The sequence below is a fragment of the Triticum aestivum genome, chromosome 6A, assembly GCF_018294505.1.
Source record: "Triticum aestivum cultivar Chinese Spring chromosome 6A, IWGSC CS RefSeq v2.1, whole genome shotgun sequence".
Classification (NCBI taxonomy): domain Eukaryota; kingdom Viridiplantae; phylum Streptophyta; class Magnoliopsida; order Poales; family Poaceae; genus Triticum; species Triticum aestivum.
The window spans coordinates 609,873,125-609,896,267 of NC_057809.1; the positions used below are offsets into that span (position 1 = coordinate 609,873,125).

Consider the following 23,143-nt stretch of genomic DNA (forward strand, 5'->3'; position numbering starts at 1 on the left):
GGAGGGGGTAATCTGTAGAAACATTAACAGGGTTCTATCTCATGCCTGCTACATGACCAATAACAAGCAGTCACTACTCACTAACATTAACACAGCAACATGGCTTCCCGTGAACAAGACAGGAAACCAATGTGGTTCTTCTGACGAGAGCTTCCGTTCCTCACAATTAGTACATCAACAAATACTGCCAGCTTCATTGGGATAATAAGCTTCTGGTTACCTTTCCGGAGCTAAGCTTATAAATGCTTCTGGTTAAAGAAAGGGAAAATGATAATACTATGCGCACAAGAAGAGAATCAGAACCGTCGAGGAGTTGTAAATATTTTGCCCAAGTGATCTGTTGGTGATTGTCTTGCAGTGCTGGTACTTTGTGTTGTGTTCTGAGAAGAAACAGAACAGATGGTAACTGGATTCTTGGAGATCCTTGCTGTTAAGTGCAGACAGTTTTACACTGACGAAAGATTAGTATCATAGTTGCAGTCTATGCTTGCTTGTGGCAAACCAAATTCAACAGCTCTAACATTTACCTAAAGCTCATTGCAAGCATTGGAAGCAACCACAGCAATCTCTCCAATTCAAAATTCCGTTAACAAACACACACTACAGGAAACACAAGGGTTCCTCAAACTGGTGAGAACATTCATAGGTTCTAGCTGAGAAGTTATCATCAAGATTCAGCAAGGATCAGACCTGTACCTTGACGACCGGCTTCTTGCCCTCCTCCCTTGCGGATTCTTGTCCTCCTCATCCTCCAACTTCTTGCCCTCGTCTACCTCCAGATTCTTGTCCTCCTCCTCTGCCGACTTCTGTGAAATGATTTCATACTCCCTCCGTCCCAAAATAAGTGTCTCAACTTTGTACTAACTTTAGTCTCAACTTTGTAATAACTTTAGTACAAAGTTATACTAAGGTTGAGACACTTATTTTGGGACGAAGGGAGTATATCGTACTCTGAAGTTAAAATGAGATATTAGTTTGTTAGTGCACTCATTTCACCACTGAATTCGCAGTACATGTAGTAACTTGTTCATGGAAAGGTGCATTCTTTGATTTTTCGTTAGGGCATTCTTTGATTGTTTGTTAGTGCACTCATTTCACCACTGAATTCGCAGTACATATTTAGTAACTTGTTCATGGAAAGGTGCAAAATATGTTACCTAACTTCCATATATTGTTTTGGAAGAGTATGTTATTGTTGGTCAAAGATTATATTGGATTGACAGAAAGAAGCTGCAACCCTTTGATCCTCCCTGAAAAACGAAAGTAGCCTGCAGTTGAAATCCTCTAATAACTACCCAGTACGAATCTTTCTTGCATCCAGCTATAGTTTGGCTCTCACTGAAAAATGAAACTAACATTGCAGTTGAAATCCTGAAATAACTCTACCCAGTATGAATCTTTCCTGCATCCAGCCTATAGTTTGAACAGCATGAATGCAGTATTCAAACCATGGTGCCAATATGTGAATTACTAGCACAGTGGTACTAACACATGTTTCTTTTTTGAACTGCGCAGAAAGCACTTGCAGGGTTGAGGAGAATTGATTTAGAAGGGTTGCGGTGGCGTGTTTTTGATGCAAAGGGCCAGGTCAGAATTCTTCTGTTTGTTTCAGTTATGAGGATTTGCCCAGGTCAAAATATTTGGTTATGCAGTAAGTTGCTTTGTCTATGTGATAGGTACTTGGACGGTTGGCATCCCAAATAGCTGTTGTGCTTCAAGGCAAGGACAAGCCAACCTATGCACCTCATGTGGAAGCTGGAGACATGTGTATTGTTCTTAATGCGAAAGATATCTGTGTTACAGGAAGAAAAATGACTGACAAAATTTACTACTGGCATACAGGGTTAGTAATTCTAGCAAATACTTTTTTATACCTTATTTGGTATGATGGTATCATTATATTAAGTTTCTTCTGTCATAGTTTCATGTGCATTTTGCCATTTCCCCAATAGGTATATTGGCCATCTCAAGGAAAGAAAGCTCAAGGACCAGATGGCAAAAGACCCAACTGAAGTGATCCGTAAAGCTGTCATGCGCATGCTTCCCCGCAATAAATTGCGTGATGTAAGTGAAATTTCATTTCTATTTGTTTATAAGGATTGGTCATAGGTTCATCTTTTTTTCTGGTTCAAGATTATATGCTAGCTTTAATTGCTACCAGAATACTCTGTAAGTTGGATTTCAGTATGCATATTCGTGTTGAATCTTCTACTCCCTCCATTCCAAATTAGTTGACTTGGATTTATCTAGATACGGACGTATCTAACACTAAAACATGTCTATATATATCCGTATCTAGACAAATCTAAGTCAACTAATTTGGAACGGAGGGAGTACGTATTAACTAGAATAACAGTTACCCTGTTATAGACCGTGCACTTTTACCATGCGCCATGAACTGGTGATAATGCTATTGTTCTTATTATACGCTGAGCCATGACATGTCAGTCTGTATAACATAAGCAAAAGTCACGAGAGAAGTTCGCCCATGTCAGTCTGTATGTCTGCATGATCAGATTTTTTTTAATTATTTCTGAAGTTCGTTTTGAAATTACCATTTAACACGCACTAGTTTTATGATGGTATACTCAGTTAACACCTCCTGCTTTTGACTCTCCAGGATAGGGATCGTAAGCTGAGGATATTTGCTGAAGGCGAGCATCCGTTTCACGACCGGCCTCTCGAGCCTTTCGTCATGCCGCCACGGCAAGTGCGTGAGATGCGCCCCCGGGCAAGACGTGCGATGATAAGGGCACAGAAGAAGGATCAGGACAGGGAAGCTAAGAAAGCCGAGGGAGAAGCAGCTAAGAATGGCAAAGCTGCGGTCGCTGCATAAGTCACCTTCGCTGCAAAGATGATTCGCGCCACTACGGATCTACCCAATGCACTTTCTGAATGATGACCTGTGTCTCTCTTTTCTCTTTGACACGTAGTCTTTCGTGTTGAATTTTCGTAGACAGGGTGCACTAGAATCTTATCAAGCTTTGTTAAGGCAGCAAGATTGCTGAGAAGCCTGTTGAGTTGAGTTGAGAGGCGCTAAACCTGGAAACGCTCAACTCCTCATTCTGAATTTCCTTTTCGATCCTAAACTTGTCAGTGTAATTTTGTATTGCAAATAAAACTCAGTGCATTATGCAAATAAAACTACTTGAGTGGAGCTTGTGCTTCTGTACAAGTAGCAGAAGCAAGAGAGTTTGGATGCGATTTTTTGGATCCATTCTGGTAGGAGGACGTGCCAGGGAAGGGGGCAGGCCATACGTGTTCGTGCTCTGCTCGCGGCACGTGCACAAACCTGCCTCGGTGACTCCTGTAACCACACAGCCGCAGGCGACGGCGACGGATCATGGATCATTTTTCTTCTTCTTCTCCTTCCTTTTTTTTTTGAGGGAATCTTCTTCTCCTTCCTTTTTTTTTGAGGGAATCTTCTTCTCCTTCCTTTTTTTTTGAGGGAATCTTCTTCTCCTTCCTTGCATGCATGGCATGAACCCGGCTCGGCCCAAGAAGCCGTTCCTGCTGCTGCTGCTGACAGAAACCATTATTTCGGACTACTCGAAATGCTTACTCATTTTCTGTCCTTCAAGAGAGAGGGGTTGAGATTGAGATTGAGAGAGGTGTGCGTGCGTGTGAGACAAGCCTGAGGCCGTGTGCATTGATTAGTGGTGGTGCCCTCGCCCCTCGCCAAAAACGTCCGTTCTCGTCGCTCGTTTTCCCTCCGGCAAGATAATCGGCCAGGGAAAAACATCCTACTCCTGTGGTAGAAAAAGGAGAGGAGCTGGACGTCCAAGGCGTTTGAACGAGCGGCGATACCGGCCGGTGCCGCCGCGGCCTTTTTGTCCACCCATTTCTGCGTCGGGTCTCTTTTATCTTTTCCCCTTTTCCGTGGCCCTCCAATCTCGTACGCCCCGGAAAAGCAAGGCCCGGCCGCTCCAACAACGGGCAACACATCAATCAAAAAAACAAAACGCTACGTGCGCCTGCCGTCGTGCCACACACTCCCGCAACAAAAAAAAAAAAGTGTCTACACACCAAGTGCACGCATCCAACTTCACACACCACACAACACCATACATACGAACCAACCTATGGTTGAGATGGTTAGGTGGACAGTAGTATCCTCAACCCACCAGAGTTTAAATTCTGGTGCTCGCATTATTTCTGGATTTATTTTAGGATTTCCGACAATACGTTTTCAGTGGGAGAAGACGTTCCCGTCGACGACGAGGCGACTACGGAGGCTATGTAAATCTCAAGATGATATGCCGGCTCAGTCTCTCAAAGGTGCTCACAGAGATAGAGTGTGCGTGTGTGCATTCATAAAGATGAGTGTATGCGTGTGTATATGAGCGCTTGTGTCTGTACTGATGCTAAAAAAACACACTACACCATACATAGTTGCTAAAAAAAATCATGCACACGAATGCACCCAAAAAAATGCTAGAAACACGGGTAGTCTTTGTACACTATGAATACGTATGGATATATTTTGATGTACATGTCGATACGGTACAGATACGTCGTATCGTACCGTCCTGTTGCCTCTTGTTGTAGCACGAAGTGGACCTTGCATGTTTACCCCTTTGCTTCATGTTCATCCTCTTCGCCCGGTCTCTGCATTCTTGTTCTCGATAAAGACCTTCTTCTCCCTTTTGTACATCCATACCATTATTGTTCGATGTACTCTCACCCGGTCTTTCTATTGTCTTCGCGTTCCCATAATTTATTTTCTTCACCGCTTGAATTACTGCGCTTATTTTTTTATGCGTACAACAGATTGTCTGAACATTTTAGTCGGTGCACATTTCTTTTGCACCAATCTCTGCACAAGTCCGTCCCTCAATTCCTTTTATATGATATTTTCACTTTCTTTCTCACTTACTTTACCTTACTTTTCCAAATGACAACAAAGTCTAAATTATACTTATACCGACGTCTCCTTACAGTTGATATATGATCAACATGACTCCATCAACACACCGTCGTCACCTGAAGTTGTTCATACTACTGAGTAAAACAGATTATTCAAATAATAGGTACTTTCGTGCTACTTCACTCATACATCTGATTGTTTCGTCCTCTACTTTTACAAAGGTTATTCATGTTCTTTACTTCCTGTGTTAACTTTCTTTACATATGGCACATGACAGAATAGTCTGAATTATAGCAACAATTCGTTTTAATCAAATTGATTTTATGTTTGATGTTCCAATTTCCCCTCATATTCCTCGGTTTGACTCTATGAACTCCCCACGATCACCTCAATCAGTGCATACTCATGCTTCACACGATTTTAATATACTTAATCACCACTTGCCATCTTCTGTTACTACAGATGAACCAAATGAGGCTGCTTTCAGCCAACACGTGAAAAACAACCGATATGTGATTCATCTACCTTTTTTATGAACTTAGTGCGACAAATTTATCAATGTGTACCTTTTTACTGTTAATTTGGATTATCTTACCAAGTCACGTGACAATTCCGTTCCAGATGTACAACCAACAAACACTTCTCAGTTTTGTGTTCTTGAGAAATCATTGTATGCATATTCAATTCAATGTGCACGAGGGCCGGATTCCATTGTGTGTAGAACATGCTTCAGTAGTATCTTCTACAACTTAATACATATATATGAGAGACGGGCTTAGACATCCGCTCCGGAAGAATCCGAAAGAACACCAAGAAAATTCAAGCGACGCAAGAATTCAACTGTCTATGTGGAGCATGCCTCAACTCATTACTTATACCTTTGCAACTTTGTGCAAGGTATCCCATGTCGGAAGAATAGTAGACCCATGAGAACCGAATGCCCTTCGATAATTCGATTGAGCCTTCACAATGACAATCTGTGTTGTTCGTATTAGTGAGAAGACGATGGTCCTCTAGGGTGTTAGCACGACGACTTTCTGACCGTCTATTGCAATTAGGTTTGTCCGGCTATGGTGATGGACTTGGCGTCTCAGACGGTTTTACGAAAAATGCCTCGACAGCCCTGATACCCCGTTCCTTCCAATCAAATGCATGAATGGCGGCACCCCACATGTTTCCTCTGATTTAGTACGTGCCATTCAAAGAGGCTCTTAAATCCACCTGTGTGATTTGATTCGTCTAGAGATGGACAAGACAAGCATCTGGCTCTCCGTAGCAATTAAGCCCCCATCCCGGCACCCCATGGCCCACACGTCAGTAAAGCAGCAGCAGGCGAAAGCTATAGCTTCCTGCACACTAGTACTACTACTACACGGCCACACGCATACCTCAGCTCACCTCAGCTCAGCCGGAGTCGTACCCCGCTCGCATAATCATAGCCTCCCCTCTCTCCCTTTCCTCCCTCTCGAGGCGCCTCCCCTCCCCTCTCCTCTCACGCTCAGACACGCGAGCACAGCCAAGAAACCAGCCGATGCGAGGGCCAGGAGGAGGAGTTGGGCCCGCGGCGGCGGCGTTCGGCCCCGGCGAGCCGCCCCCGGCCGCGGAGGAGGTGGTGGAGGAGAACTCCGGCGGGGAGGAGGAGGAGGAGGATGGGCTCGAGCTGGGGCTCTACCTCGGCTCCAGGAAGCAGCAGCTGCCGGTGACGCCGGCGCCGTGCCGTATCCTGACGGCCAGGGACCTGCAGCCGGCGGCCGCGCTGTCCCCGGACTCCTCCGTGTCCTCCTCCTCCCCCGCCGCGGCCAAGCCGGAGGAGGGCCCCGCGCCCGCCGCCTCGCCGGGGATCCTCGCCTCCGGCCACCCTCAGAGGTTCGTTCTTGCTCTTCTCTGCCTCTTTGGTAATAAAAAAGAGTAAAAATTTGTGATTCCTCCCGGCCAAAGTTACCAGTTTTGCCTCGCTGCGTCCCTCAAATCCCTGACTTTCTACCACCTCCCTGCAAATCCCGTACCGAAACCTGCAAGATTTTCACTGTCTGAATGAAACTCTCAGCTCTCAACTGCACACCTGCACTACTGCCTACCACTCTAGTTTACTTACACTTCCCAAAATAGTGCAAACAAAAAAGAACCGAGATTATCCGGTGGTTGTTTTGCCATTCTGATGCAGCAAAAACACATCTGTCTGACCACAGTTCGAGATTTGTGCATGGCACTAAAAGGAAACATGATGTGATGTCAGTGTTACCTGATTTGCTGAGCTACTACCCATACCAGCCTCACCTGGACTAATCCAAATTAGTACATGTTTTTTTGGTTTGCCAGCAGCTTTGGAGTGGTGGGATGGCCACCAATAAGAACATTCAGGATGAACAGCCTGTTCGGCCAGGCGAAAGACAATGCCTCCGATGCCGAAACCAAGAAGGCCGCCGCCGATGAGTCCGGCTCACGGAAAGACAAGGAGGAGGGCGAGAAGAAGGGCCGGGTGCCCGGGTGGGTGAAGGTGAACATGGATGGGGAGGTCATTGGGAGGAAGGTGGACCTCAACGCCCATCGCTCCTACAAGACCCTTGCCTTGGCCCTTGAGATCATGTTCACCAAGCCATCCGCCGGTCTTTGCGCCTCTAGTAAGCCTCAATTGACTTCTACTACCTTGTGCATTTCATAATTACACTGATATCAAGATCACATGATAAATCTAAGTGGTAGTACATGAACTTTAGTTCCACACAAATTTGCTCTTATGTTGATTTGTGACATTTGTCACTTCAAGCATTAGGATTTATGGTGCTATACTTCTGAAGTGCAGTGTCTCTGGGCATTCTACTTATAAGCTGACTGCAGATTTAAGTACAAACAGTTCAGTCTTTCTAGCTTTTGATGCATTTCTTATTTGTAACATGGAATTGTCAGATAGCACGAAGTCTCTGAAGCTGTTAGAAAACTCTTGTGAATACCAGATGACATACGAAGACAGGGATGGTGACTGGATGCTTGTTGGAGATGTCCCTTGGGAGTAAGCTCTCTGCACTATGCATCTATTCGGAATGAGTTTTGTACTTACAAGCTTCCAAGTTCCTCGGAATAATTCTCCGGATGTCCTTGTGTGCAGAATGTTTGTTGGCTCCGTGAAGAGGCTAAGGATCATGAGGACATCGGACGCCAGTGGTCTCGGTTAGATTCTTTCTCGCCTCCTTCCTACGATCAACGCGTAGCCAAACATTCAAAAAAAAAAGGAGTCTTAATCGCTGTTACTTTTGTCTATAACACGTCTAGCTTGATCTAGAGGGTTTTCAAAGACGACCGCTGTCTTACCACGAAAAAGGCCCTCAACACCGCAATCAGATGACATGCATTTTATTCTGATTATACATTTGATTTGATGCCCCCGTTTTCGCCACCGCAGGGCCACGGTTTCAAGCCAACCACAGAACCGCGGCCTCGACAAGAGGGAGATCATGAGGGCAGCACTCAAGTGAAGAGTCATATATCATCATCTCTGATGAAGCTTCGTCCGAGCGAGCAGCCTGACGGCGCCTCTGGCGCAGCCGCTGTGATTACCTGTGTGCCTAGTTGAGATAGCAGGAGCTAAGATGTGCTCCTGCCTGATGGTGACTTCTTTCGAGCTAGTATCTATTCTTTTCCTGTCCCCCTTCAGTTCTGTCTACACTTGGTGAAGTGCTAGCATATGTGCTCTTTTTTCTGTCATATATGTTTTTTGTGCGACAGAATTGTGCTGTTCTGTTGTGTTGACAAAACGCAGGAGGAATGAAACGCTGGTAGATAGATGGCTCAGTCTTGCGGCAATGTTGTGCCCCTGAACCAACCAACACAAGCATACCAAACAGCTACCCTTGCTCTGCCCCTGCCGGCCGGCCAGAAAGAAGGAGAGCACACGCCCACCGCATGATCTCCGATATGTGTAGACAACATGCTCCGGGCCTGTCTAGATCACAGAAACCTCATGGGAAAACAGCTGATCTCCCGCTCAATTTTGGCAACAGACCCATACATACAGCGACAGCAGCAAACATACAAGTAGCATAAAAACATACATACAGCGACAGCAGTAAACATACACTGGCCTGCCTGCCTGCCATCCAAATCTTGCATCCCAGGCCCAGCCACCACATGCTCATCCCAGGCCCAGCCACCACTCCAGAATCACATGCACGGAACAGCAGCACACACTAGCGTTCCACCCGACAAAATGTTTCACACGCTGGACGCACCCACCACGCAGGAAGAGCCGTATATAGTTTCAGAAAACCAGATAGATACAGGGAGATAATAAACCGGCTAGGAAAAATATCCCACCAGGCGGCGGGCGGGGCACGCACACGCTGCACAGCTGACGAAACCGACCGCCGCTACTTCATCTGTATGACTCGAGGCGCTTCGGCTTGCTCTGGACGACCGCCTCGATCTTCTCCAGGACCTCCGGGGTCAGCAGCGGGACGACCTCCAGGGCCTTCATGTTCTCCACGATCTGTTGTTCATCACATTGTTGCCGTGACATGTTGATACTCTTGGTTGCAGAAAGAAACAATTAATCTGATGAAGAACAGAGGTGGGTGTGGCGCACGTACCTGGCTCTCTTTGGTGGCTCCAGTGATCACGGACGACACGTTGGGGTTCGACGCGCACCACGCGATGCCCAGCTGGGCCATCGAGACGCCGAGCTCCGAAGCGATGGGTTTGAGCCCGTTCACTTTTCTAAGCGTGTCGTCAACCAAAGACCTGTTGGCCAGGTTCTGGAAAGAGAAACACAACATCCATGTGAGGATCATCCTGGAAATATGCATCGGTTAGGAAAACTGATTTAGCATGGATGTGTCTGCTAGGATTTGGATTACAATACATGAGCATACTTGGAATCTCAAGAATGTAGTGGTATGTGCATCGCTATTTTCTTAACGGTCATGTTAAGGAGGCGATACAGCTATCCTAAATGCAGTTAAGAAGAAAAGCAGGAATACACGTGTGAATACAGCGACAAAGTTTCCACAGTTACCTTGTAATTATCTAGGGCAAACCGACTTTCAGCAGGTATATTCCCTTTGCTATACTTCCCGGTGAGAACACCTGAAGCTAGAGGGCTCCATGTAGTCAACCCAATGCCATAAGTACTGTAGAGAGGTACAAACTCAGACTCAACCTGCAGTAACACAAAACATTTCTTAGTTTTTGCAACACAATCACACAAATACCTGCATAAATCAACAAATTGTGCCGGCGACAAAAGCAGGGCCGATACTTGCTTAGTTGAATGCCAACGACAGTTCATTACAAACAAGACACACAAAAATGTAACAACGATTCTAGATGTGTGTTTTGGCAGTTCCTTATCAGAATGTTTTATATGAGTGATCTGCTGACATATCGGAAGTACCTATAGTATTGAGTTGCAAAAAAAATACTCCAAGGAAGCAAACAACAATCTGTGAAGTATATAACTAACACTAAATGCTTCTTCTTAGAAGCTAGAGGTGCTAAACTACAAGGCAGTTCATCCCCCAAGGAAGCAAACAACAATCTGTGTAGTAATTTTAATAATCACCAAAACAGTTATGTAAAACAATAAGCGTGTACTTCCACTACCCATCACAGAAAACTCCAAGTCTACTTTAACTAAGCTAAGCTTCTGCCCCCTGTTTAACTATCTGAAACAAGCCTTACAAGAATGCTTATGGGAATTAAAAATACAAGGTTTTAACTAGCTTAGGAGATTTTTATAAAGCAACTTTGATTACTAAGTTGAACCAGCTTATCGAGTTAGCCACAAAGCAGACATCAATCAATTGAATATGCAGATCAGCAGTGACAAGGACAAGCGGTGCCTTTTTTAAATGTCTGGTCAAGACCAATATCAAATTGTCTATTCAATTGAGGTTAACTATCAAACAATGGCCAACTACAACCCTATAAGCAACTTTCGTGTGGTCTAAGCTGTCTGAACTTATACCTAACCTTTTTATTATCAGCAATGTGATGATGTTTGCGTGGAAAACTTGATGATGCAAAGTATGTAAAACAATACGAGCCAGCATCATGGTCTGATTTAGTAGAAGATTTCTAATGGGGAATGGTACTTGCTGTCTACAGAATCCAAAAGGAAATTCCTCTCCTACAATCAATTGTACTACACTACTTCATCAGAGTCAATTAAGTGCCTAAAAGACAAATATACATTCAAATTCACTCCACCGTGAGGCATGGGCTATAGCAGCAGCAGTTGTACTTCTACAATAAATCAAATTATCCCCTACAAATTTCAACGGAGGCACATTTTGGGACATGAAAACATCAGAAAGGACCGGCACTGGCTGGTCAAAGATCCATCAAGTACACATGGATCCACATATCCAACCACTCCAATTCGTCATTGCCAGTCCACTACAACCGATTGACTAATTTAAGATCAACCAGGAAGCAGCTTATTGAGTTAACCAGGAAGCAGGCATCAGCCAATTCCTTTAAAAAAAAAGGCATCAGCCAATTGAATACACAGATCATCTATGACAAGGACGTGTGGTGCCTTTTTTCTGTTTGGCTGAGACCAATATCATTTTATCTATTCGACAACGACACAATATCAAACAATGGTCCCATGTTCCAACAACAACCCTGTAAGCAACTTCTGTGTACCCTAAGCTGTCTGAACTTATACCTAACCTTTCGTTATCAACATTGTGCTGTTGTTGCCTGGAAAACTTAATGATGCAGGAGTATACAAAACAATACCAGCCAGCATCACTACCTAATTTATCAGCCATCCCACTCCAAAGTGATGCACGTCAAATCATGAAAGGTGAGATTTATGCTACCTAACTCCCTTGACTGTAGTAAGTGCTAACTCATATGTTCTACAGTTGCAAAAGGGAAGCTGTCCCCATCACTGAAAATAAAAAAATTGTGCCCCCTTGAGTTAAAAAAAGGCGCAATTGAGGTTGAACCAATTTTCCATGCACTCCTAGATAATACAGTAGTAGATTTCTAGTGGGGAAGGCACTTGGTGCCTACAGGATCCCAGAGGAAACTCCTCTCCAACCATCAATTGTACTTCATCAGAGAGTCAATTAAATGCCTACTGTAGAAGACAATTATCCATTCGAATTCACTCCACCATGAGGCATGGGCTACAGCAGCAACAGTTGTACTCCTACAATAAATCAAATTATCCTCTACGAATTTCAACGAAGGCACATTCTGGGACTTGAAAACATCAGAGAGGACTGGGACTGGCTAGTCAAAGATCCAGCAAGTACACATGGATCCATATACCCAACCAATCCAATTCATTATTGCTAATACAGTACCACTCATGGACTAATTTAAGATCAGTACCATTAGAACAGAATTAAGTTGATTTGTTAGGGTATAGCAGAACCGGTTGTAGTACTACATTAAATCAAATTACAGTATCCCCTACGAATTTCAAGGAAGGCACATTTTGGGACTTAAAAACATGGGGAAGGACTGGTACTTGGTGTCTACAGAATCCAATTGAAAATTCCCCAAGTACACTAAACTCCTACAGTAAAGACGAATATCCACTCGAATCCACTCCAACATGATGCATGATCTACAGCAGAAACAATTGTACTCCTACAATAAATCAAGTTATTCCCTAGAAATTTCAAGCAAGGCACATTTTGGGACTTGAAAACAACAAAGAGGACTGGCACTGGCGCGTCAAAGATCCAGCAAGTACACATCGATCCACACATCCAAGATATCATTGCTAATACAGTATATTAGTAAAGTACTACTGATTCACTAATTAAGCATCAAATCGAGATTAGCAACACACTCAAGGGGCCATTGCTAACACCCCAGCACTAGCACAGCACCACTCATGTATGGATTAATTAAACACCAAATCGAGATTAGCAGCAGCAGCAGCAACAGCAGAATGTAGGATGAACAGAAGTAATAACCGAGGCAGCAGCGGCGGTACCTTGTGGCGGGAGAAGAGGTTGTACTCGGGCTGCTCGACGATGGGCCCGACGAGGTCGAGCCGGTTCGCCACCCCCCAGGCCTCGGTGATCTGCTGCGCGGTCCACTCGCTCGTGCCCCAGTAGAACGCCCACCCCTGATCGATCACCCAGTTCATGGCCCGCACCGTCTCCTCGATCGGCGTCGTCGCGTCGGGCCGGTGGCAGTACACGACGTCGACGTACTCCATGTTGAGCCGCTTGAGCGAGGCCTTGAGGCCCTCGACGATGTGCTTGCGGGAGAGGCCCTTGTCGTTGGGGCCCTGGCCGCCCCAGAAGAGCTTGGTGGAGATGACGACGTCGGCGCGGCGCCAGCCCAGGTCCCGGATCGCCTGCCCCATGATCTCCTCCGCGCGGCCGTTGGCGTAGACCTCGGCGTTGTCGAAGAAGTTGACCCCCGCGTCCCGGCAGGCCTGGAGGAGGGACTTGGCCTCCTTGACGTCCAGCTGGTTGCCGAAGGTCACCCAGGCCCCGTAGGAGAGCTGGCTCACCCGCAGGCCCGACCGGCCCAGGTTGTTGTACTGCATCTTGGATGGCCGGCGGTGCGCCGCTCGCCGCCGGTGGGGAGGGGTTTCGGTTAGATCTGTGTGCGGTGGTGCAGTGTGCGTTTTGGGGGAGAAGAAGGTGTGTGTGGGGGATGTGGATGTGGGTATTTCTAACTCGGTTGTGGGCTGGCGCATGTGGCAACCGGCGGGCCGGACAGGTGGACCGGGCTGTCGTGGGCCCGCGCGTCAGTGGGAGGGACAGGGGGCTGAGCAGTCGATCCGGTGTCTGGCAGGTGGGGCCACGGAGAGAGCCGCAATTTTTTTTAGTTGAAGAGGAGAGCAGAAAAAGGCAAAAGCGGATCCAAATCCCTCGAGTTCTGGGAATCAGGTGCGGGGTACCGATCGGAAAAAGCAGACAGCGAATCACGCTGGCGCGTGGGCCCGGGGCGCCTTCCGGCCGGCGATCCATTCCAGGCAGAAGAAACACGAGAGTGAGAGAGAGACGACGCAGGTTTTCTTTTTTTTTGAATGAGAAAACAAACTGAAGTGCTGGACGAGGCAGAAAAATGTGGACGCAACGTGGTGTCAGGTGTGGGCGGGCGGCGCCGGTGAGGCGATGCTGCCGTGCCCAAACGAACGATCCCATCTAGTGCACTCCGTCTCCATGTGCGCTCTCTTTGTCACACCCGGATCCGATGCAGCTACACGAGCGCGCCCAGCAGGCAGGCATGCAGACTGATACTTTGGACAAAATAAGAATATATAGCTTTTTTTAGGGGTAAAAACCAGGTTTTATTCACCATAGACCACAGTTGATGGGATACAGATTAGATCACGAGGTTGGCCAAACCAGACGTGACGCTTCAGACCAAGAGAAAGAGAGAACCTGGCCTGGCTAGACCGTGTGCGTCAACCTTTGAAAATAAAACTACAATTAGAATTACCTGCTTTAAGCTTGATCTTGTTGATGATTGCACCAAACTTGCCCCAAGGGCCCTTATGGATGTCGCCATGTCGGCGATGACCTGCTTTGAGTTCGAGGATATGACCAAGTTCTGCACATGAAGATCTTCGGCAAGTGACAAAGCTTCACGACATGCAATGGCCTCTAGAGTTGCCGGATCGTCGACGCCGGTGATCACCAAAAACGGATCTACCCAATAAAATTACCATTCACAAAAGAATATAGCTTTTTTTTCGAGGGATGAAAGAATATAGCTTAAAAAGGGACCAAAACATGGCATGGGCTCGTACGGGGCGAGTTGGGCCTCCACTTCCACTCTCGGGCCGGCTTCGCAAGATCAATTTTCGCTCTCGCACTGTCGTCGCCCTCTTTTCCAGTTTCGGGCTCCCAGTCTGCCGCACCACACACCCCTGCGACCTCACCCGAGAGCGAGCATGCCCCCGCCGCCGCGGCCGCCGGTGGCCGCGCCTGCCCCGGCAGCACCCTGCCCTATCCGCGTCGCGCCCATCCGGCGCCGCCTCCACGCCGTTCCGCGAGCCGTATCTGTCGCGGCCTCCCACGCGCACGACGCCGCGTTCCTCCGCCGCGCCGCCGACGTGGCCGACCGCTCTGCGGGGCTCACCTGCCCGCACCCCAACTTCGGGTGCGTCATCGCCCGGCCCGAGCCCGACGGCCCGGAGGCCCGCGTGGTCGGGGAGGGGTTCCTCTACGCGCAGGGCACGCGCTGCGCCGAGCTCCTCGCCGCCGAGGAGGCCGGCGAGCGCGCCCGCGGCGCGACTGCCTACCTCAACCTCGAGCCGGGCGACTGCTACGGGGACAGCACCGCCGTCTCCTCCCTCGTGCAGGTGCTCGCCTGAATGAACCCCCTTCACTGTCTCCCTTCGATTTCTCTAAGAAGATTGCTAGTATATCTCTGAAGATTGTTATAAAACCAAATGTGAATAGTACTGCAAGCATAATTCTGATCTGTCATAGATAGTGTAGGTTCTATGGGTATAATAAGCCATAATGCTGGATACTTGCTCTCCCTTATCTCAACCCCCTAAATTTCTATGTGTGTTGCAGTGGCAGAGTATTATTCTACTGAAGATGACAACATAAGGGTCTGCAAATTGGGTCCCATTTTTGTGTCCCAATTAGGAGGTTTTGATCGTCGTGAGCTTGCTCGCATGAACACTGATAAAACTAGAAATATATTTTGCTCAACCTTCTTTATTGATAATTTAGTCATACGCATTCAGAGTGATTCTGAATAGTTGTGTAAAAAGATGTCCTAAATGCAGGGAGAAAACTAATGACTTTATCAGGCAGGAATCACAAGAGTTGTGGTGGGCCTTAGACATCCCTTGAAGCACTTGAGAGGGAAAGCGATTCAATCATTGCGAAGTGAAGGCATTCAGGTCGATGTTGTGGGGGAAGATCTCCAGAGCAAATTGTTCAAGGTGACTCTTGGCTTATATTTTCATTCTCAGTTACTATTTTTATTAGCTACAAGGCAAAGTAGCAGTAAGCACTTTGCGAGGGGCACCCTACCTTGTAGTGCTGTTGCATCATTTTTCTCTAGACTAGAAACCATTTTTAGAAGTGGTTTAACAATTTAAAAGTGCAAATATTTGTTTCTGCAATATGAATGCTAAAGAAAAGCACACAACTGGACATGAAGTTCCAGAAATATTTTGTATGCTGTACTTTGAGTAACCATTGGATCTAAATCACTATGCAACCGTGCTTTGTAAGATCATGCGTTGTACGGTTATAGTTTGTGGATGTGACAGCTGACACTAATGATAGAAGTTGTTTTTTTATGTTCTTAGATTATCTTTAACACAAATGCGAATCTCGTAGTGTCCACTTCTATTGATCTATCTGAGTTTAACCAGAAATTCAAGTTCATTAACTTCATTTATAGCATATTGGAAAGAGTGAATACAAAAGGATTATATCTGAGATCATGCATTATTTGCAGCCCATAGGGGACTACTCCTGCTCCATGACTTAAGCAATATGGATATGATGTGCGCATTGTCGCAAGATAGAATGTAACAAAGACAACTGATTCACCAAAGTGTCTAAAATTTCGAGTATAATTACTAACAAATACTGAGCATCTCACCAAAGCTAAGAGCTCCTTGATGCCCTTTTAAGCTGTAGGGTCAGCACCCCTACTGAATGCAAAATACAATGCAGCATAATGATTTAATTTTATTTCATGGTTGTATGCATATATTGTATTGGCAGTCTTGATTTAGGCAGATTTTTAATTCCACCTCTCATTTATTCACTTCACTTCTTTTGTTATGAGTTTTGGAGCACCTACAAACCCCTTCCTTTTTCTTTTCTAATGTGTTTTCATGTTTAACCTAGTAAGCATCTCAGAATATATGTTATCAGTTAGCTCTTTTAGTTTCCTGTGCATTAGGTACTGGTTACTTAGAAGTCGTTTGGCATAGCAATAGATCATGGTTATTGTTCCCCACCAGCTTTTCATATAAGAACATTACAGTGCAGAGAAACATGAACTTAGCCGGCTTGCTAATATGTTTTCATGTGTTCACTGTAGGAAGCTCTTACTTCATGCCTCATCGTAAATGCTCCATTACTTTACCGAGCTGCCTTTCGTGTTCCATTCTCTGTTCTGAAGTATGCTATGACTGCAGATGGTGAGGCCTAGTTTTTTCCATTTGCTCTTTTAGTATGGTTAATTTGTTACATACTACAGCTGAGTATTAATATCCAACTTGCAACTTGCTTCACTTCCATCGATGGAAATGACAGGAAAAATTGCAGCTAGTAGTGGGCATGCGTCTTGGGTAAGCGGCAGAGCATCCAGAGGCCGAGTATTTGAATTGCGTGGAAGAAGTGATGCTGTTATAGTTGGTGGGAATACAGTTCGCCGTGATGGTAATGAAGAAATAATGCAATAAATTCTATTTAGTGTGTTTCACATTGGTGTTCCTTCATAGCATTGAGAGGCTTTTAGTTGTGTTGTAGATCCTCGATTAACTGCAAGGCATGTCAAGGGGCATGTTCCAGTGCGCATTGTAATGTCACAAACTTGTAACCTTCCTGAAGAAGCAAATTTATGGAATGTTCATGAGGCCTATACAATAGTTGCAACACAAAGAGGTGCTCGGAGAGATTTCCAAAAGAAGCTTGCTATGAAGGGTGTTGAAGTAGTGGAATTTGACATGCTAAATCCTAGAGATGTTATGTCATATTGTTATGATCGTGGTTACCTTTCTGTATTATGGGAGTGCGGTGGGACCCTATCAGCTGCTGCTATATCTGCAAGAGTTATTCATAAGGTAAATACTTTTTCTTTCACTATATGGTTGCCGCGTGCATTTACTTATCTATTGAACATATTGCATAGTTCTCCAGAATGTTTATTGGCTGCCTTTGTTTGTTCTAGTTCATTGAGTTCTGGATCTGAAATCAAACCTGGCAATGTTAAGACACTGTTCCATTTTCCATTGCAGTTAAAAAGTTGATAGAGTTATCTTGTGAATTGTTAGGTGAAATTGTACAGTTGTGTTGATTGCCACTACCAAATCTGAATGATATATGGATTTCATGTTATCAGTTGAATTGGTGAACAAGTTATGTTCAATGTCTTTGCAGTTGATTTTCACTTCAGCTTAATCAGCTTCCCGTCTTCTAGAATAAGAATGTTAAAAGGATATTCTTATGACTTGGGTATGCAGATGCTACCCATTTCAGCACTATGTAGACATGCTTTATATCAGGGAGAAACATACTATTGCTTAGTGACTTTTGGGGAGGGACCACACTTTGGACGTAAGTTCTGGGAGGGGACTCACAGAATCGTAGGGATAGTCTATCTGCATTCACTTCCCTAAGCATCTTATATCCACCATGCACCTTGAACATCAGTCAGTCCCCATATGTGCATTAAGTGGTTTCACTTTATTAGGTTTGGTCTTTTTCTTTTTGCCTCTGACTCTGTGTGCATGTTGTATGCCATATTATGATTGAGCTCTGCTTACAACTTCACACTGGTGATTTTTTTTTTGTTCTTCCAACAGGTTTATGCATTCTGTGCTCCAAAAATAATCGGTGGAGTAACTGCTCCAACACCAGTAGGTGACCTAGGGATGAATCAAATGACTCAGGCGATTGATTTAATTGATGTTTCATATGAGCAGGTTATTTCCTTATGTTCTAGTTCTCATATGTTTTCTCCATCAATTATATGTACTTGTTAGTTGCTATACACTTTTATTACACCATGTGTCATGCTTTTCTTGCTGATATATTTCTGTAGAATTCATTAATTCAATAGTCCCCTACTGGCTACCATTTCATCCAGTTTTGGATAAAAGTTCCTGCAAGTCTTATCTTATACTTCCTCCGTCCCTAAATAAGTGTCGCAGATTTAGTATAAAGTTAGTACAACTTTGTACTAAATCGACGACACTTATTTTGGAACGGAGGGAGTATAATTATACAAGTTACACTGTTCCATCGGAGTAACTGTTTGTGAATGTAGGCATATGTATATCATTTTGTTGTAGTAATAGCATCTGCATATGTCCCTCTTAGTTTCATGGCAGTATATTATATATTTCCTTACAATATTGCAGATTGATCGTGACATGCTCATGAGTGGATTCATCCAACCTATTCCTGATCTATCACCTGTAATACCATCTGCGGATGAAATACCTTCAGATGATCCAGAAGTATCTCCGTATGAAACAAATATTATATCCTTTTACAAGACTTGGGATACCTTTGGGGCTTTCTCAAACTTTTCTCCTCATCCAATTGACATGCCTGACGAAAAAGGAGATTGTTTGACATGGCCGACAGTGGAGCACTATTACCAGGTTTCTCTTTCCTGATGTTTGTTAGTGCTACTTTTGTGTCATTCTCTGTGCTTTGAAAATAATACTGGATCATGACGCAATACAACATTTTGTAAACTGCAAACATTACATTAGCATGATAAGTGCACCAGCGAACCCATCAGTAAGCCCAAAAGTTTTTGCAGGCACATAAGTTTGTTGGTGTTGACAATCCTCAAGCAAGCGACATTGTGCAAGAAATAAAGCAGGCAAGGAGCCCCGAAGAAGCTGCTAGAATAGGAAGGACCCGGCAAAGAGAATTCCCTGAATTGGTATATCTGAATATCCTGCTTTAATACTTTCTGAACAGTGACCACTTTGCATACTCTTGATTGGTTATGTAAATCAAACCAGTTCTGTCACTCCTTTTAATTGATTGCATTTCTTTCCCTGTCAGATACGGCCAGACTGGGAGTCTATGAAAATCGATGTGATGTACAGAGCTCTGAAATGCAAGTTTTCAACTTACGCCCACCTGACCGAGATGCTGCTGTCGACGGCTGGATCTGTCCTCGTCGAGGCGTCACCCCATGACTTGTTCTGGGGCGGCGGGCGCGAGGGCGAGGGCCTGAATTACCTGGGTAGACTGCTGATGCAGCTGAGATCAGAGATTCTGGGAACGGTTCGAACGAGCGCTGAGGCTCAAGGACAGGAGACGTGAGGTCTCTGCATGTTCTTGATAGTGTTCCATTTTGTTTTGGTGGACGACACCAAATTTTGTCAAGCCACGGGGTTGCGTTTCTGTTTAGAAGAGAGATGATCTTGTATAACTAATACCACCTGATATGCTCCAGTTTAAAGTGTAAGTTGGTTCAGATGCACAAGTGACGCTCTTCCGACATGCAGAGCCTTGCTCAAATAACAGTTTTTTGTTGACTATTTGAGGCAACAAATGATAGATCCCAAAAAAGGAACATCCATCCACGACGCCAATACGCGAAACAGTGTTGCTAATCTTAGTCGACTGCAGTCGATGCTATATCTGTGAGATCTTGCCTGGAGATTTGTGCAAAACTTTTTTAGCCTTTTCAATTATTATTTTCATTTTTATATGTTAAGTCTTGGTTAAGTCTCAGTTGAGATCTATCCACACCCAATATACTAACGTAGGTTCTGTGTAATCACATGACAACTGCTGAAGCAACCACAGCACAACTCAGAACGCACAAGCAGAACTAGCAGACAAGAGCATGATACAAGCAAGCCTTTCCCTGCCCCCCTCACATCAAGCACAGGTGATACTTGATGACACTGCTATATGTACCTGTCCTGTCTATTAGTAACATGTTCAAGAGCAGACTGAGGAGTTATACATTTGCAGTCCATTTGGTGTGATCGATCATGGGACTTAGCACTGAAATCCTCAACACATATTTGAGTACCAAAGTCACTTCATCCACACTGACAGCCACATATTTTCTTCAACTTTTTGTCCTGTGATTCAAGAACACCGTGCTGTTCCGTTTTCATATTTTGTTACTGGTCTCTAAATAACTTCACAATATGAGAACTGCTACACACACGACACAGGGCACACGATTTTTGGACGATGCAGCAAATCAAGCCGTTCATGTGTTGAAGCCTCCATCGTGTGGAGTTCGCCAGCAAATGTCGTCCACATAGTAGTTTCGCTTCAGAATGTGCACGCACACCGTGTGAAACTCAAAGCAAAAAAATTCTCATTTTCTCATCGTGGATTTCTAGTGAGCATCACAAGCATGTTTTTCAAATAAACACCAGGATCAAGTATTCAAGTGCTTCCCCTAAAACAAAAGTATTCAAGTGCCATATAGATAACCTATATGCAGTTCCTACCTAATTACAATGCCGGTAGCCCTCCCTGATCAGCAACCAATCTCACCAAAGATTTCAGTTTTGAGCGGCGGCGGCCGGCTGCTGGTCCTCCCTGACCTTGCTGATGCGGCTGAGCACCGTCGCCTGGAGCGGGGGCGACACGATCTGGTACTCGTGCATGACCCAGCCGGTGGCATCCGCGGCCGCGCCAGCGCCCTCCCCGTTGCCCGCGTCGCGTTCATAGGTGAGCTCAGAGCGCCTGTACTTCATGTCCAGCTCGCCGCCGTCAGGGTGCACCAGGGTGACGGACTCGACGGAGGCCTTCTGGCCGCGCCACCGGCCGCCGGCGCCGCCCTTGACGGCGCGCTTGCTGCTCTCCGGCGCGTCGGTGTCGGCGGTGTGCAGGAAGAAGGCGTGCTGGCTGCCGCCGTGGCCGTGCTTCGCGAACAGGTCGGCCGGCGGGAGGCCGGCCGGGTCGTCGTCGATGACGGCGTGGGCGAAGGGCGGGTCGGGGACGCCGAGCGCGCGCGGGAGGAGGTAGTGGGCGACGAGGTCCGCGTCCGTCGGATCGAACTTGAACGCCGGCGCCATCTGGAAGCCAAACCGGGACGCCTCCATGCCTGGATCTGGTTCGAGGCCGGGTCGCGCGCGTGCTCCTCGGCAATGCCCGGAAGCGCGGGCCTAGCGGGGTCGATGCCTTCGCCGCCGACGAGCGGAGGAGGAGGAGGGGTTTCGATTAATCGATTTGGATTCTGATGAAGTCGGCGGCGTGGAAGAAGTGGGGGAAGAGAAACTACACTGCCTTCTTTTTTATACAGAAACCGCGCAATAAAATTGGAAAAATAAACGGAGTACGATTAGAAACAGATGAGGAATTTTCTTTTCCCTAAAAAAAGAAGAAGAAGAAACAGATGAGGAATCTTCCAGAAAGACCAGGGGTAGGACAGGTGTCCTGTAGACTTTGCTGAAAGGACCTCGAAGAAAAGATTATTATGTTTAGGTCCTTATTAGGGGTCTCTACATAAACCCAAACTATCGACCGTCGCCAACCTCGTGTGCCGCCGTGATGCTTGCCGGAAGAGGACGTAGGTCTTGAACATCCCCATATCTAGGCCAAAACCATGCCTGGTAAGGAGTCGAGACCTGATGAACAGTGGGGCTCTTGGCCATGTGTGGCACGTCGGCCACACATATTTCTCGTCGCACTGACCAGGATCCAGATCTGTCGGTTTCGTCGTAGATGCCGCAGGAGAGCGTTATATCCGTCGTCGTCAAAGCTCCAACCATGCCCCATGATCACCATCGGTGTCGTCCGTACAAAGCACGTCACAAACAACAAACCAAAGATCGCCACCTCGAGCGAACAGCAAGCAGACAAGACCAACAACTTTTGACGCAACCATGGTGAGGGAGAGGTCGAGAGATCACCTTGTTCAATGCAGTGCCATCCTCACCGCACCGGTACCATCAGGCGAATACCTAACCCAATCTCTTTGTATAGACCGGGAGAGAAACGATAGCAACTATAGGAGGATGGGGGAATGCCGCTTCACTAGTGTTCACCAAGGAGGGATACCATCATCTTTCGACCGCCTTTCTCTTGAGAAGACAAGAGACAATGGTCTTAGAATCCTTGCGCCAGTTGCTACCCATTGGTGGGCTATTTGGGTGATGTTTGTTTCGTCTGAGCCTTCTTCTCTTCTTGCGCCGACTCACTCATAGCATCCGATTTTAACCTTTTCCTTTGTCACTGCTACCTTTGTTGCAAAAAATCCAACTTTGAAAGATGTTCTGTATTGTGAAACGAACACTTGTAATTTTATGGGGTAATCCAATTTTGCAATATGTTTTTTATGTCAAATCTCGAGGAACATATATGTCGGTGTATGCATGATTTGGTGTATAGTTAGAAGCCAAGTTACTTTCATGAAAATTTGTTAACCGAGGATGAATTCTTGCACATGTTGCATTATACTCTATTGAATGTGTTTGTAATGTCTCGGTTCACCTTAACATCCCCTTCTTAATAATGATACAAACCATCATCGTGATAGATAGGAACATGCTTGTTGCTGTGTCATGGAAGTTTCACATATATTATGATCTTCGTTCATGTCAACTACGAAACATGGGGAGACGAGATGGGGACATGGGTGCTGCGAACACATGGACAC

At 45.8% G+C, this 23,143-nt stretch overlaps 4 protein-coding genes across 5 annotated transcripts in view; 3 read left to right on the forward strand and 1 right to left on the reverse strand.

Annotated features, from left to right (window-relative positions):
* LOC123129001 (uncharacterized) overlaps positions 1 to 3,168 on the forward strand; it is a gene marked incomplete at its 5' end in the record, with an annotated part of 4,877 nt that extends 1,709 nt beyond the window's left edge. Inside the window, 5 exon segments of the mRNA XM_044549128.1 lie at positions 1,516 to 1,587; positions 1,677 to 1,843; positions 1,953 to 2,064; positions 2,621 to 2,836; positions 2,883 to 3,168. Of these exon segments, the coding sequence (XP_044405063.1) occupies positions 1,516 to 1,587; positions 1,677 to 1,843; positions 1,953 to 2,064; positions 2,621 to 2,836 (567 nt within the window).
* Positions 3,169 to 6,247: 3,079 nt separating this feature from the next.
* LOC123129002 (auxin-responsive protein IAA10) lies at positions 6,248 to 8,571 on the forward strand. Of its 2 annotated transcripts, none has more exons than XM_044549129.1 (5): positions 6,248 to 6,733; positions 7,187 to 7,488; positions 7,775 to 7,877; positions 7,974 to 8,035; positions 8,268 to 8,571. In XM_044549129.1, exons 1-5 carry the CDS (start codon positions 6,399 to 6,401, stop codon positions 8,321 to 8,323), a joined length of 858 nt encoding a protein of 285 aa, XP_044405064.1. In that variant the 5' UTR covers positions 6,248 to 6,398; the 3' UTR covers positions 8,324 to 8,571. The 2 variants fall into 2 exon arrangements, with proteins under 2 accessions (XP_044405064.1, XP_044405066.1); XM_044549131.1 differs by having other exon boundaries at positions 7,190 to 7,488.
* A 255-nt stretch (positions 8,572 to 8,826) lies between these two features.
* LOC123129000 (probable voltage-gated potassium channel subunit beta) lies at positions 8,827 to 13,385 on the reverse strand (the record flags this gene model as incomplete). The annotated part of the gene is given in 4 exon segments (XM_044549127.1): positions 8,827 to 9,350; positions 9,451 to 9,615; positions 9,876 to 10,019; positions 12,822 to 13,385. Coding segments are annotated over 4 exon segments (987 nt in total). The 3' UTR covers positions 8,827 to 9,236.
* A 1,294-nt stretch (positions 13,386 to 14,679) lies between these two features.
* Positions 14,680 to 19,996, forward strand: LOC123129003 (riboflavin biosynthesis protein PYRR, chloroplastic). Its single transcript, XM_044549132.1, has 9 exons — positions 14,680 to 15,152; positions 15,615 to 15,749; positions 16,868 to 16,967; positions 17,083 to 17,208; positions 17,299 to 17,612; positions 18,354 to 18,473; positions 18,912 to 19,157; positions 19,322 to 19,447; positions 19,573 to 19,996. The coding sequence occupies exons 1-9, from the start codon at positions 14,742 to 14,744 to the stop codon at positions 19,834 to 19,836; spliced, it is 1,842 nt and encodes a 613-aa protein (XP_044405067.1). The 5' UTR covers positions 14,680 to 14,741; the 3' UTR covers positions 19,837 to 19,996.
* The last annotated feature ends 3,147 nt before the right edge of the window (positions 19,997 to 23,143 follow it).

Coding starts and splice junctions, on each gene's coding strand:
- LOC123129002 (XM_044549129.1), top strand. CDS start 6,399: ATGCGAGGGCCAGGAGGAGGAGTTGGGCCCGCGGCGGCGGCGTTCGGC. Junction 7,489..7,774: donor CGCCGGTCTTTGCGCCTCTA/GTAAGCCTCAAT, acceptor TGGAATTGTCAG/ATAGCACGAAGTCTCTGAAG. Junction 8,036..8,267: donor ATCGGACGCCAGTGGTCTCG/GTTAGATTCTTT, acceptor TCGCCACCGCAG/GGCCACGGTTTCAAGCCAAC.
- LOC123129003 (XM_044549132.1), top strand. CDS start 14,742: ATGCCCCCGCCGCCGCGGCCGCCGGTGGCCGCGCCTGCCCCGGCAGCA. Junction 16,968..17,082: donor GTATGCTATGACTGCAGATG/GTGAGGCCTAGT, acceptor TGGAAATGACAG/GAAAAATTGCAGCTAGTAGT. Junction 19,158..19,321: donor CAGTGGAGCACTATTACCAG/GTTTCTCTTTCC, acceptor AAGTTTTTGCAG/GCACATAAGTTTGTTGGTGT.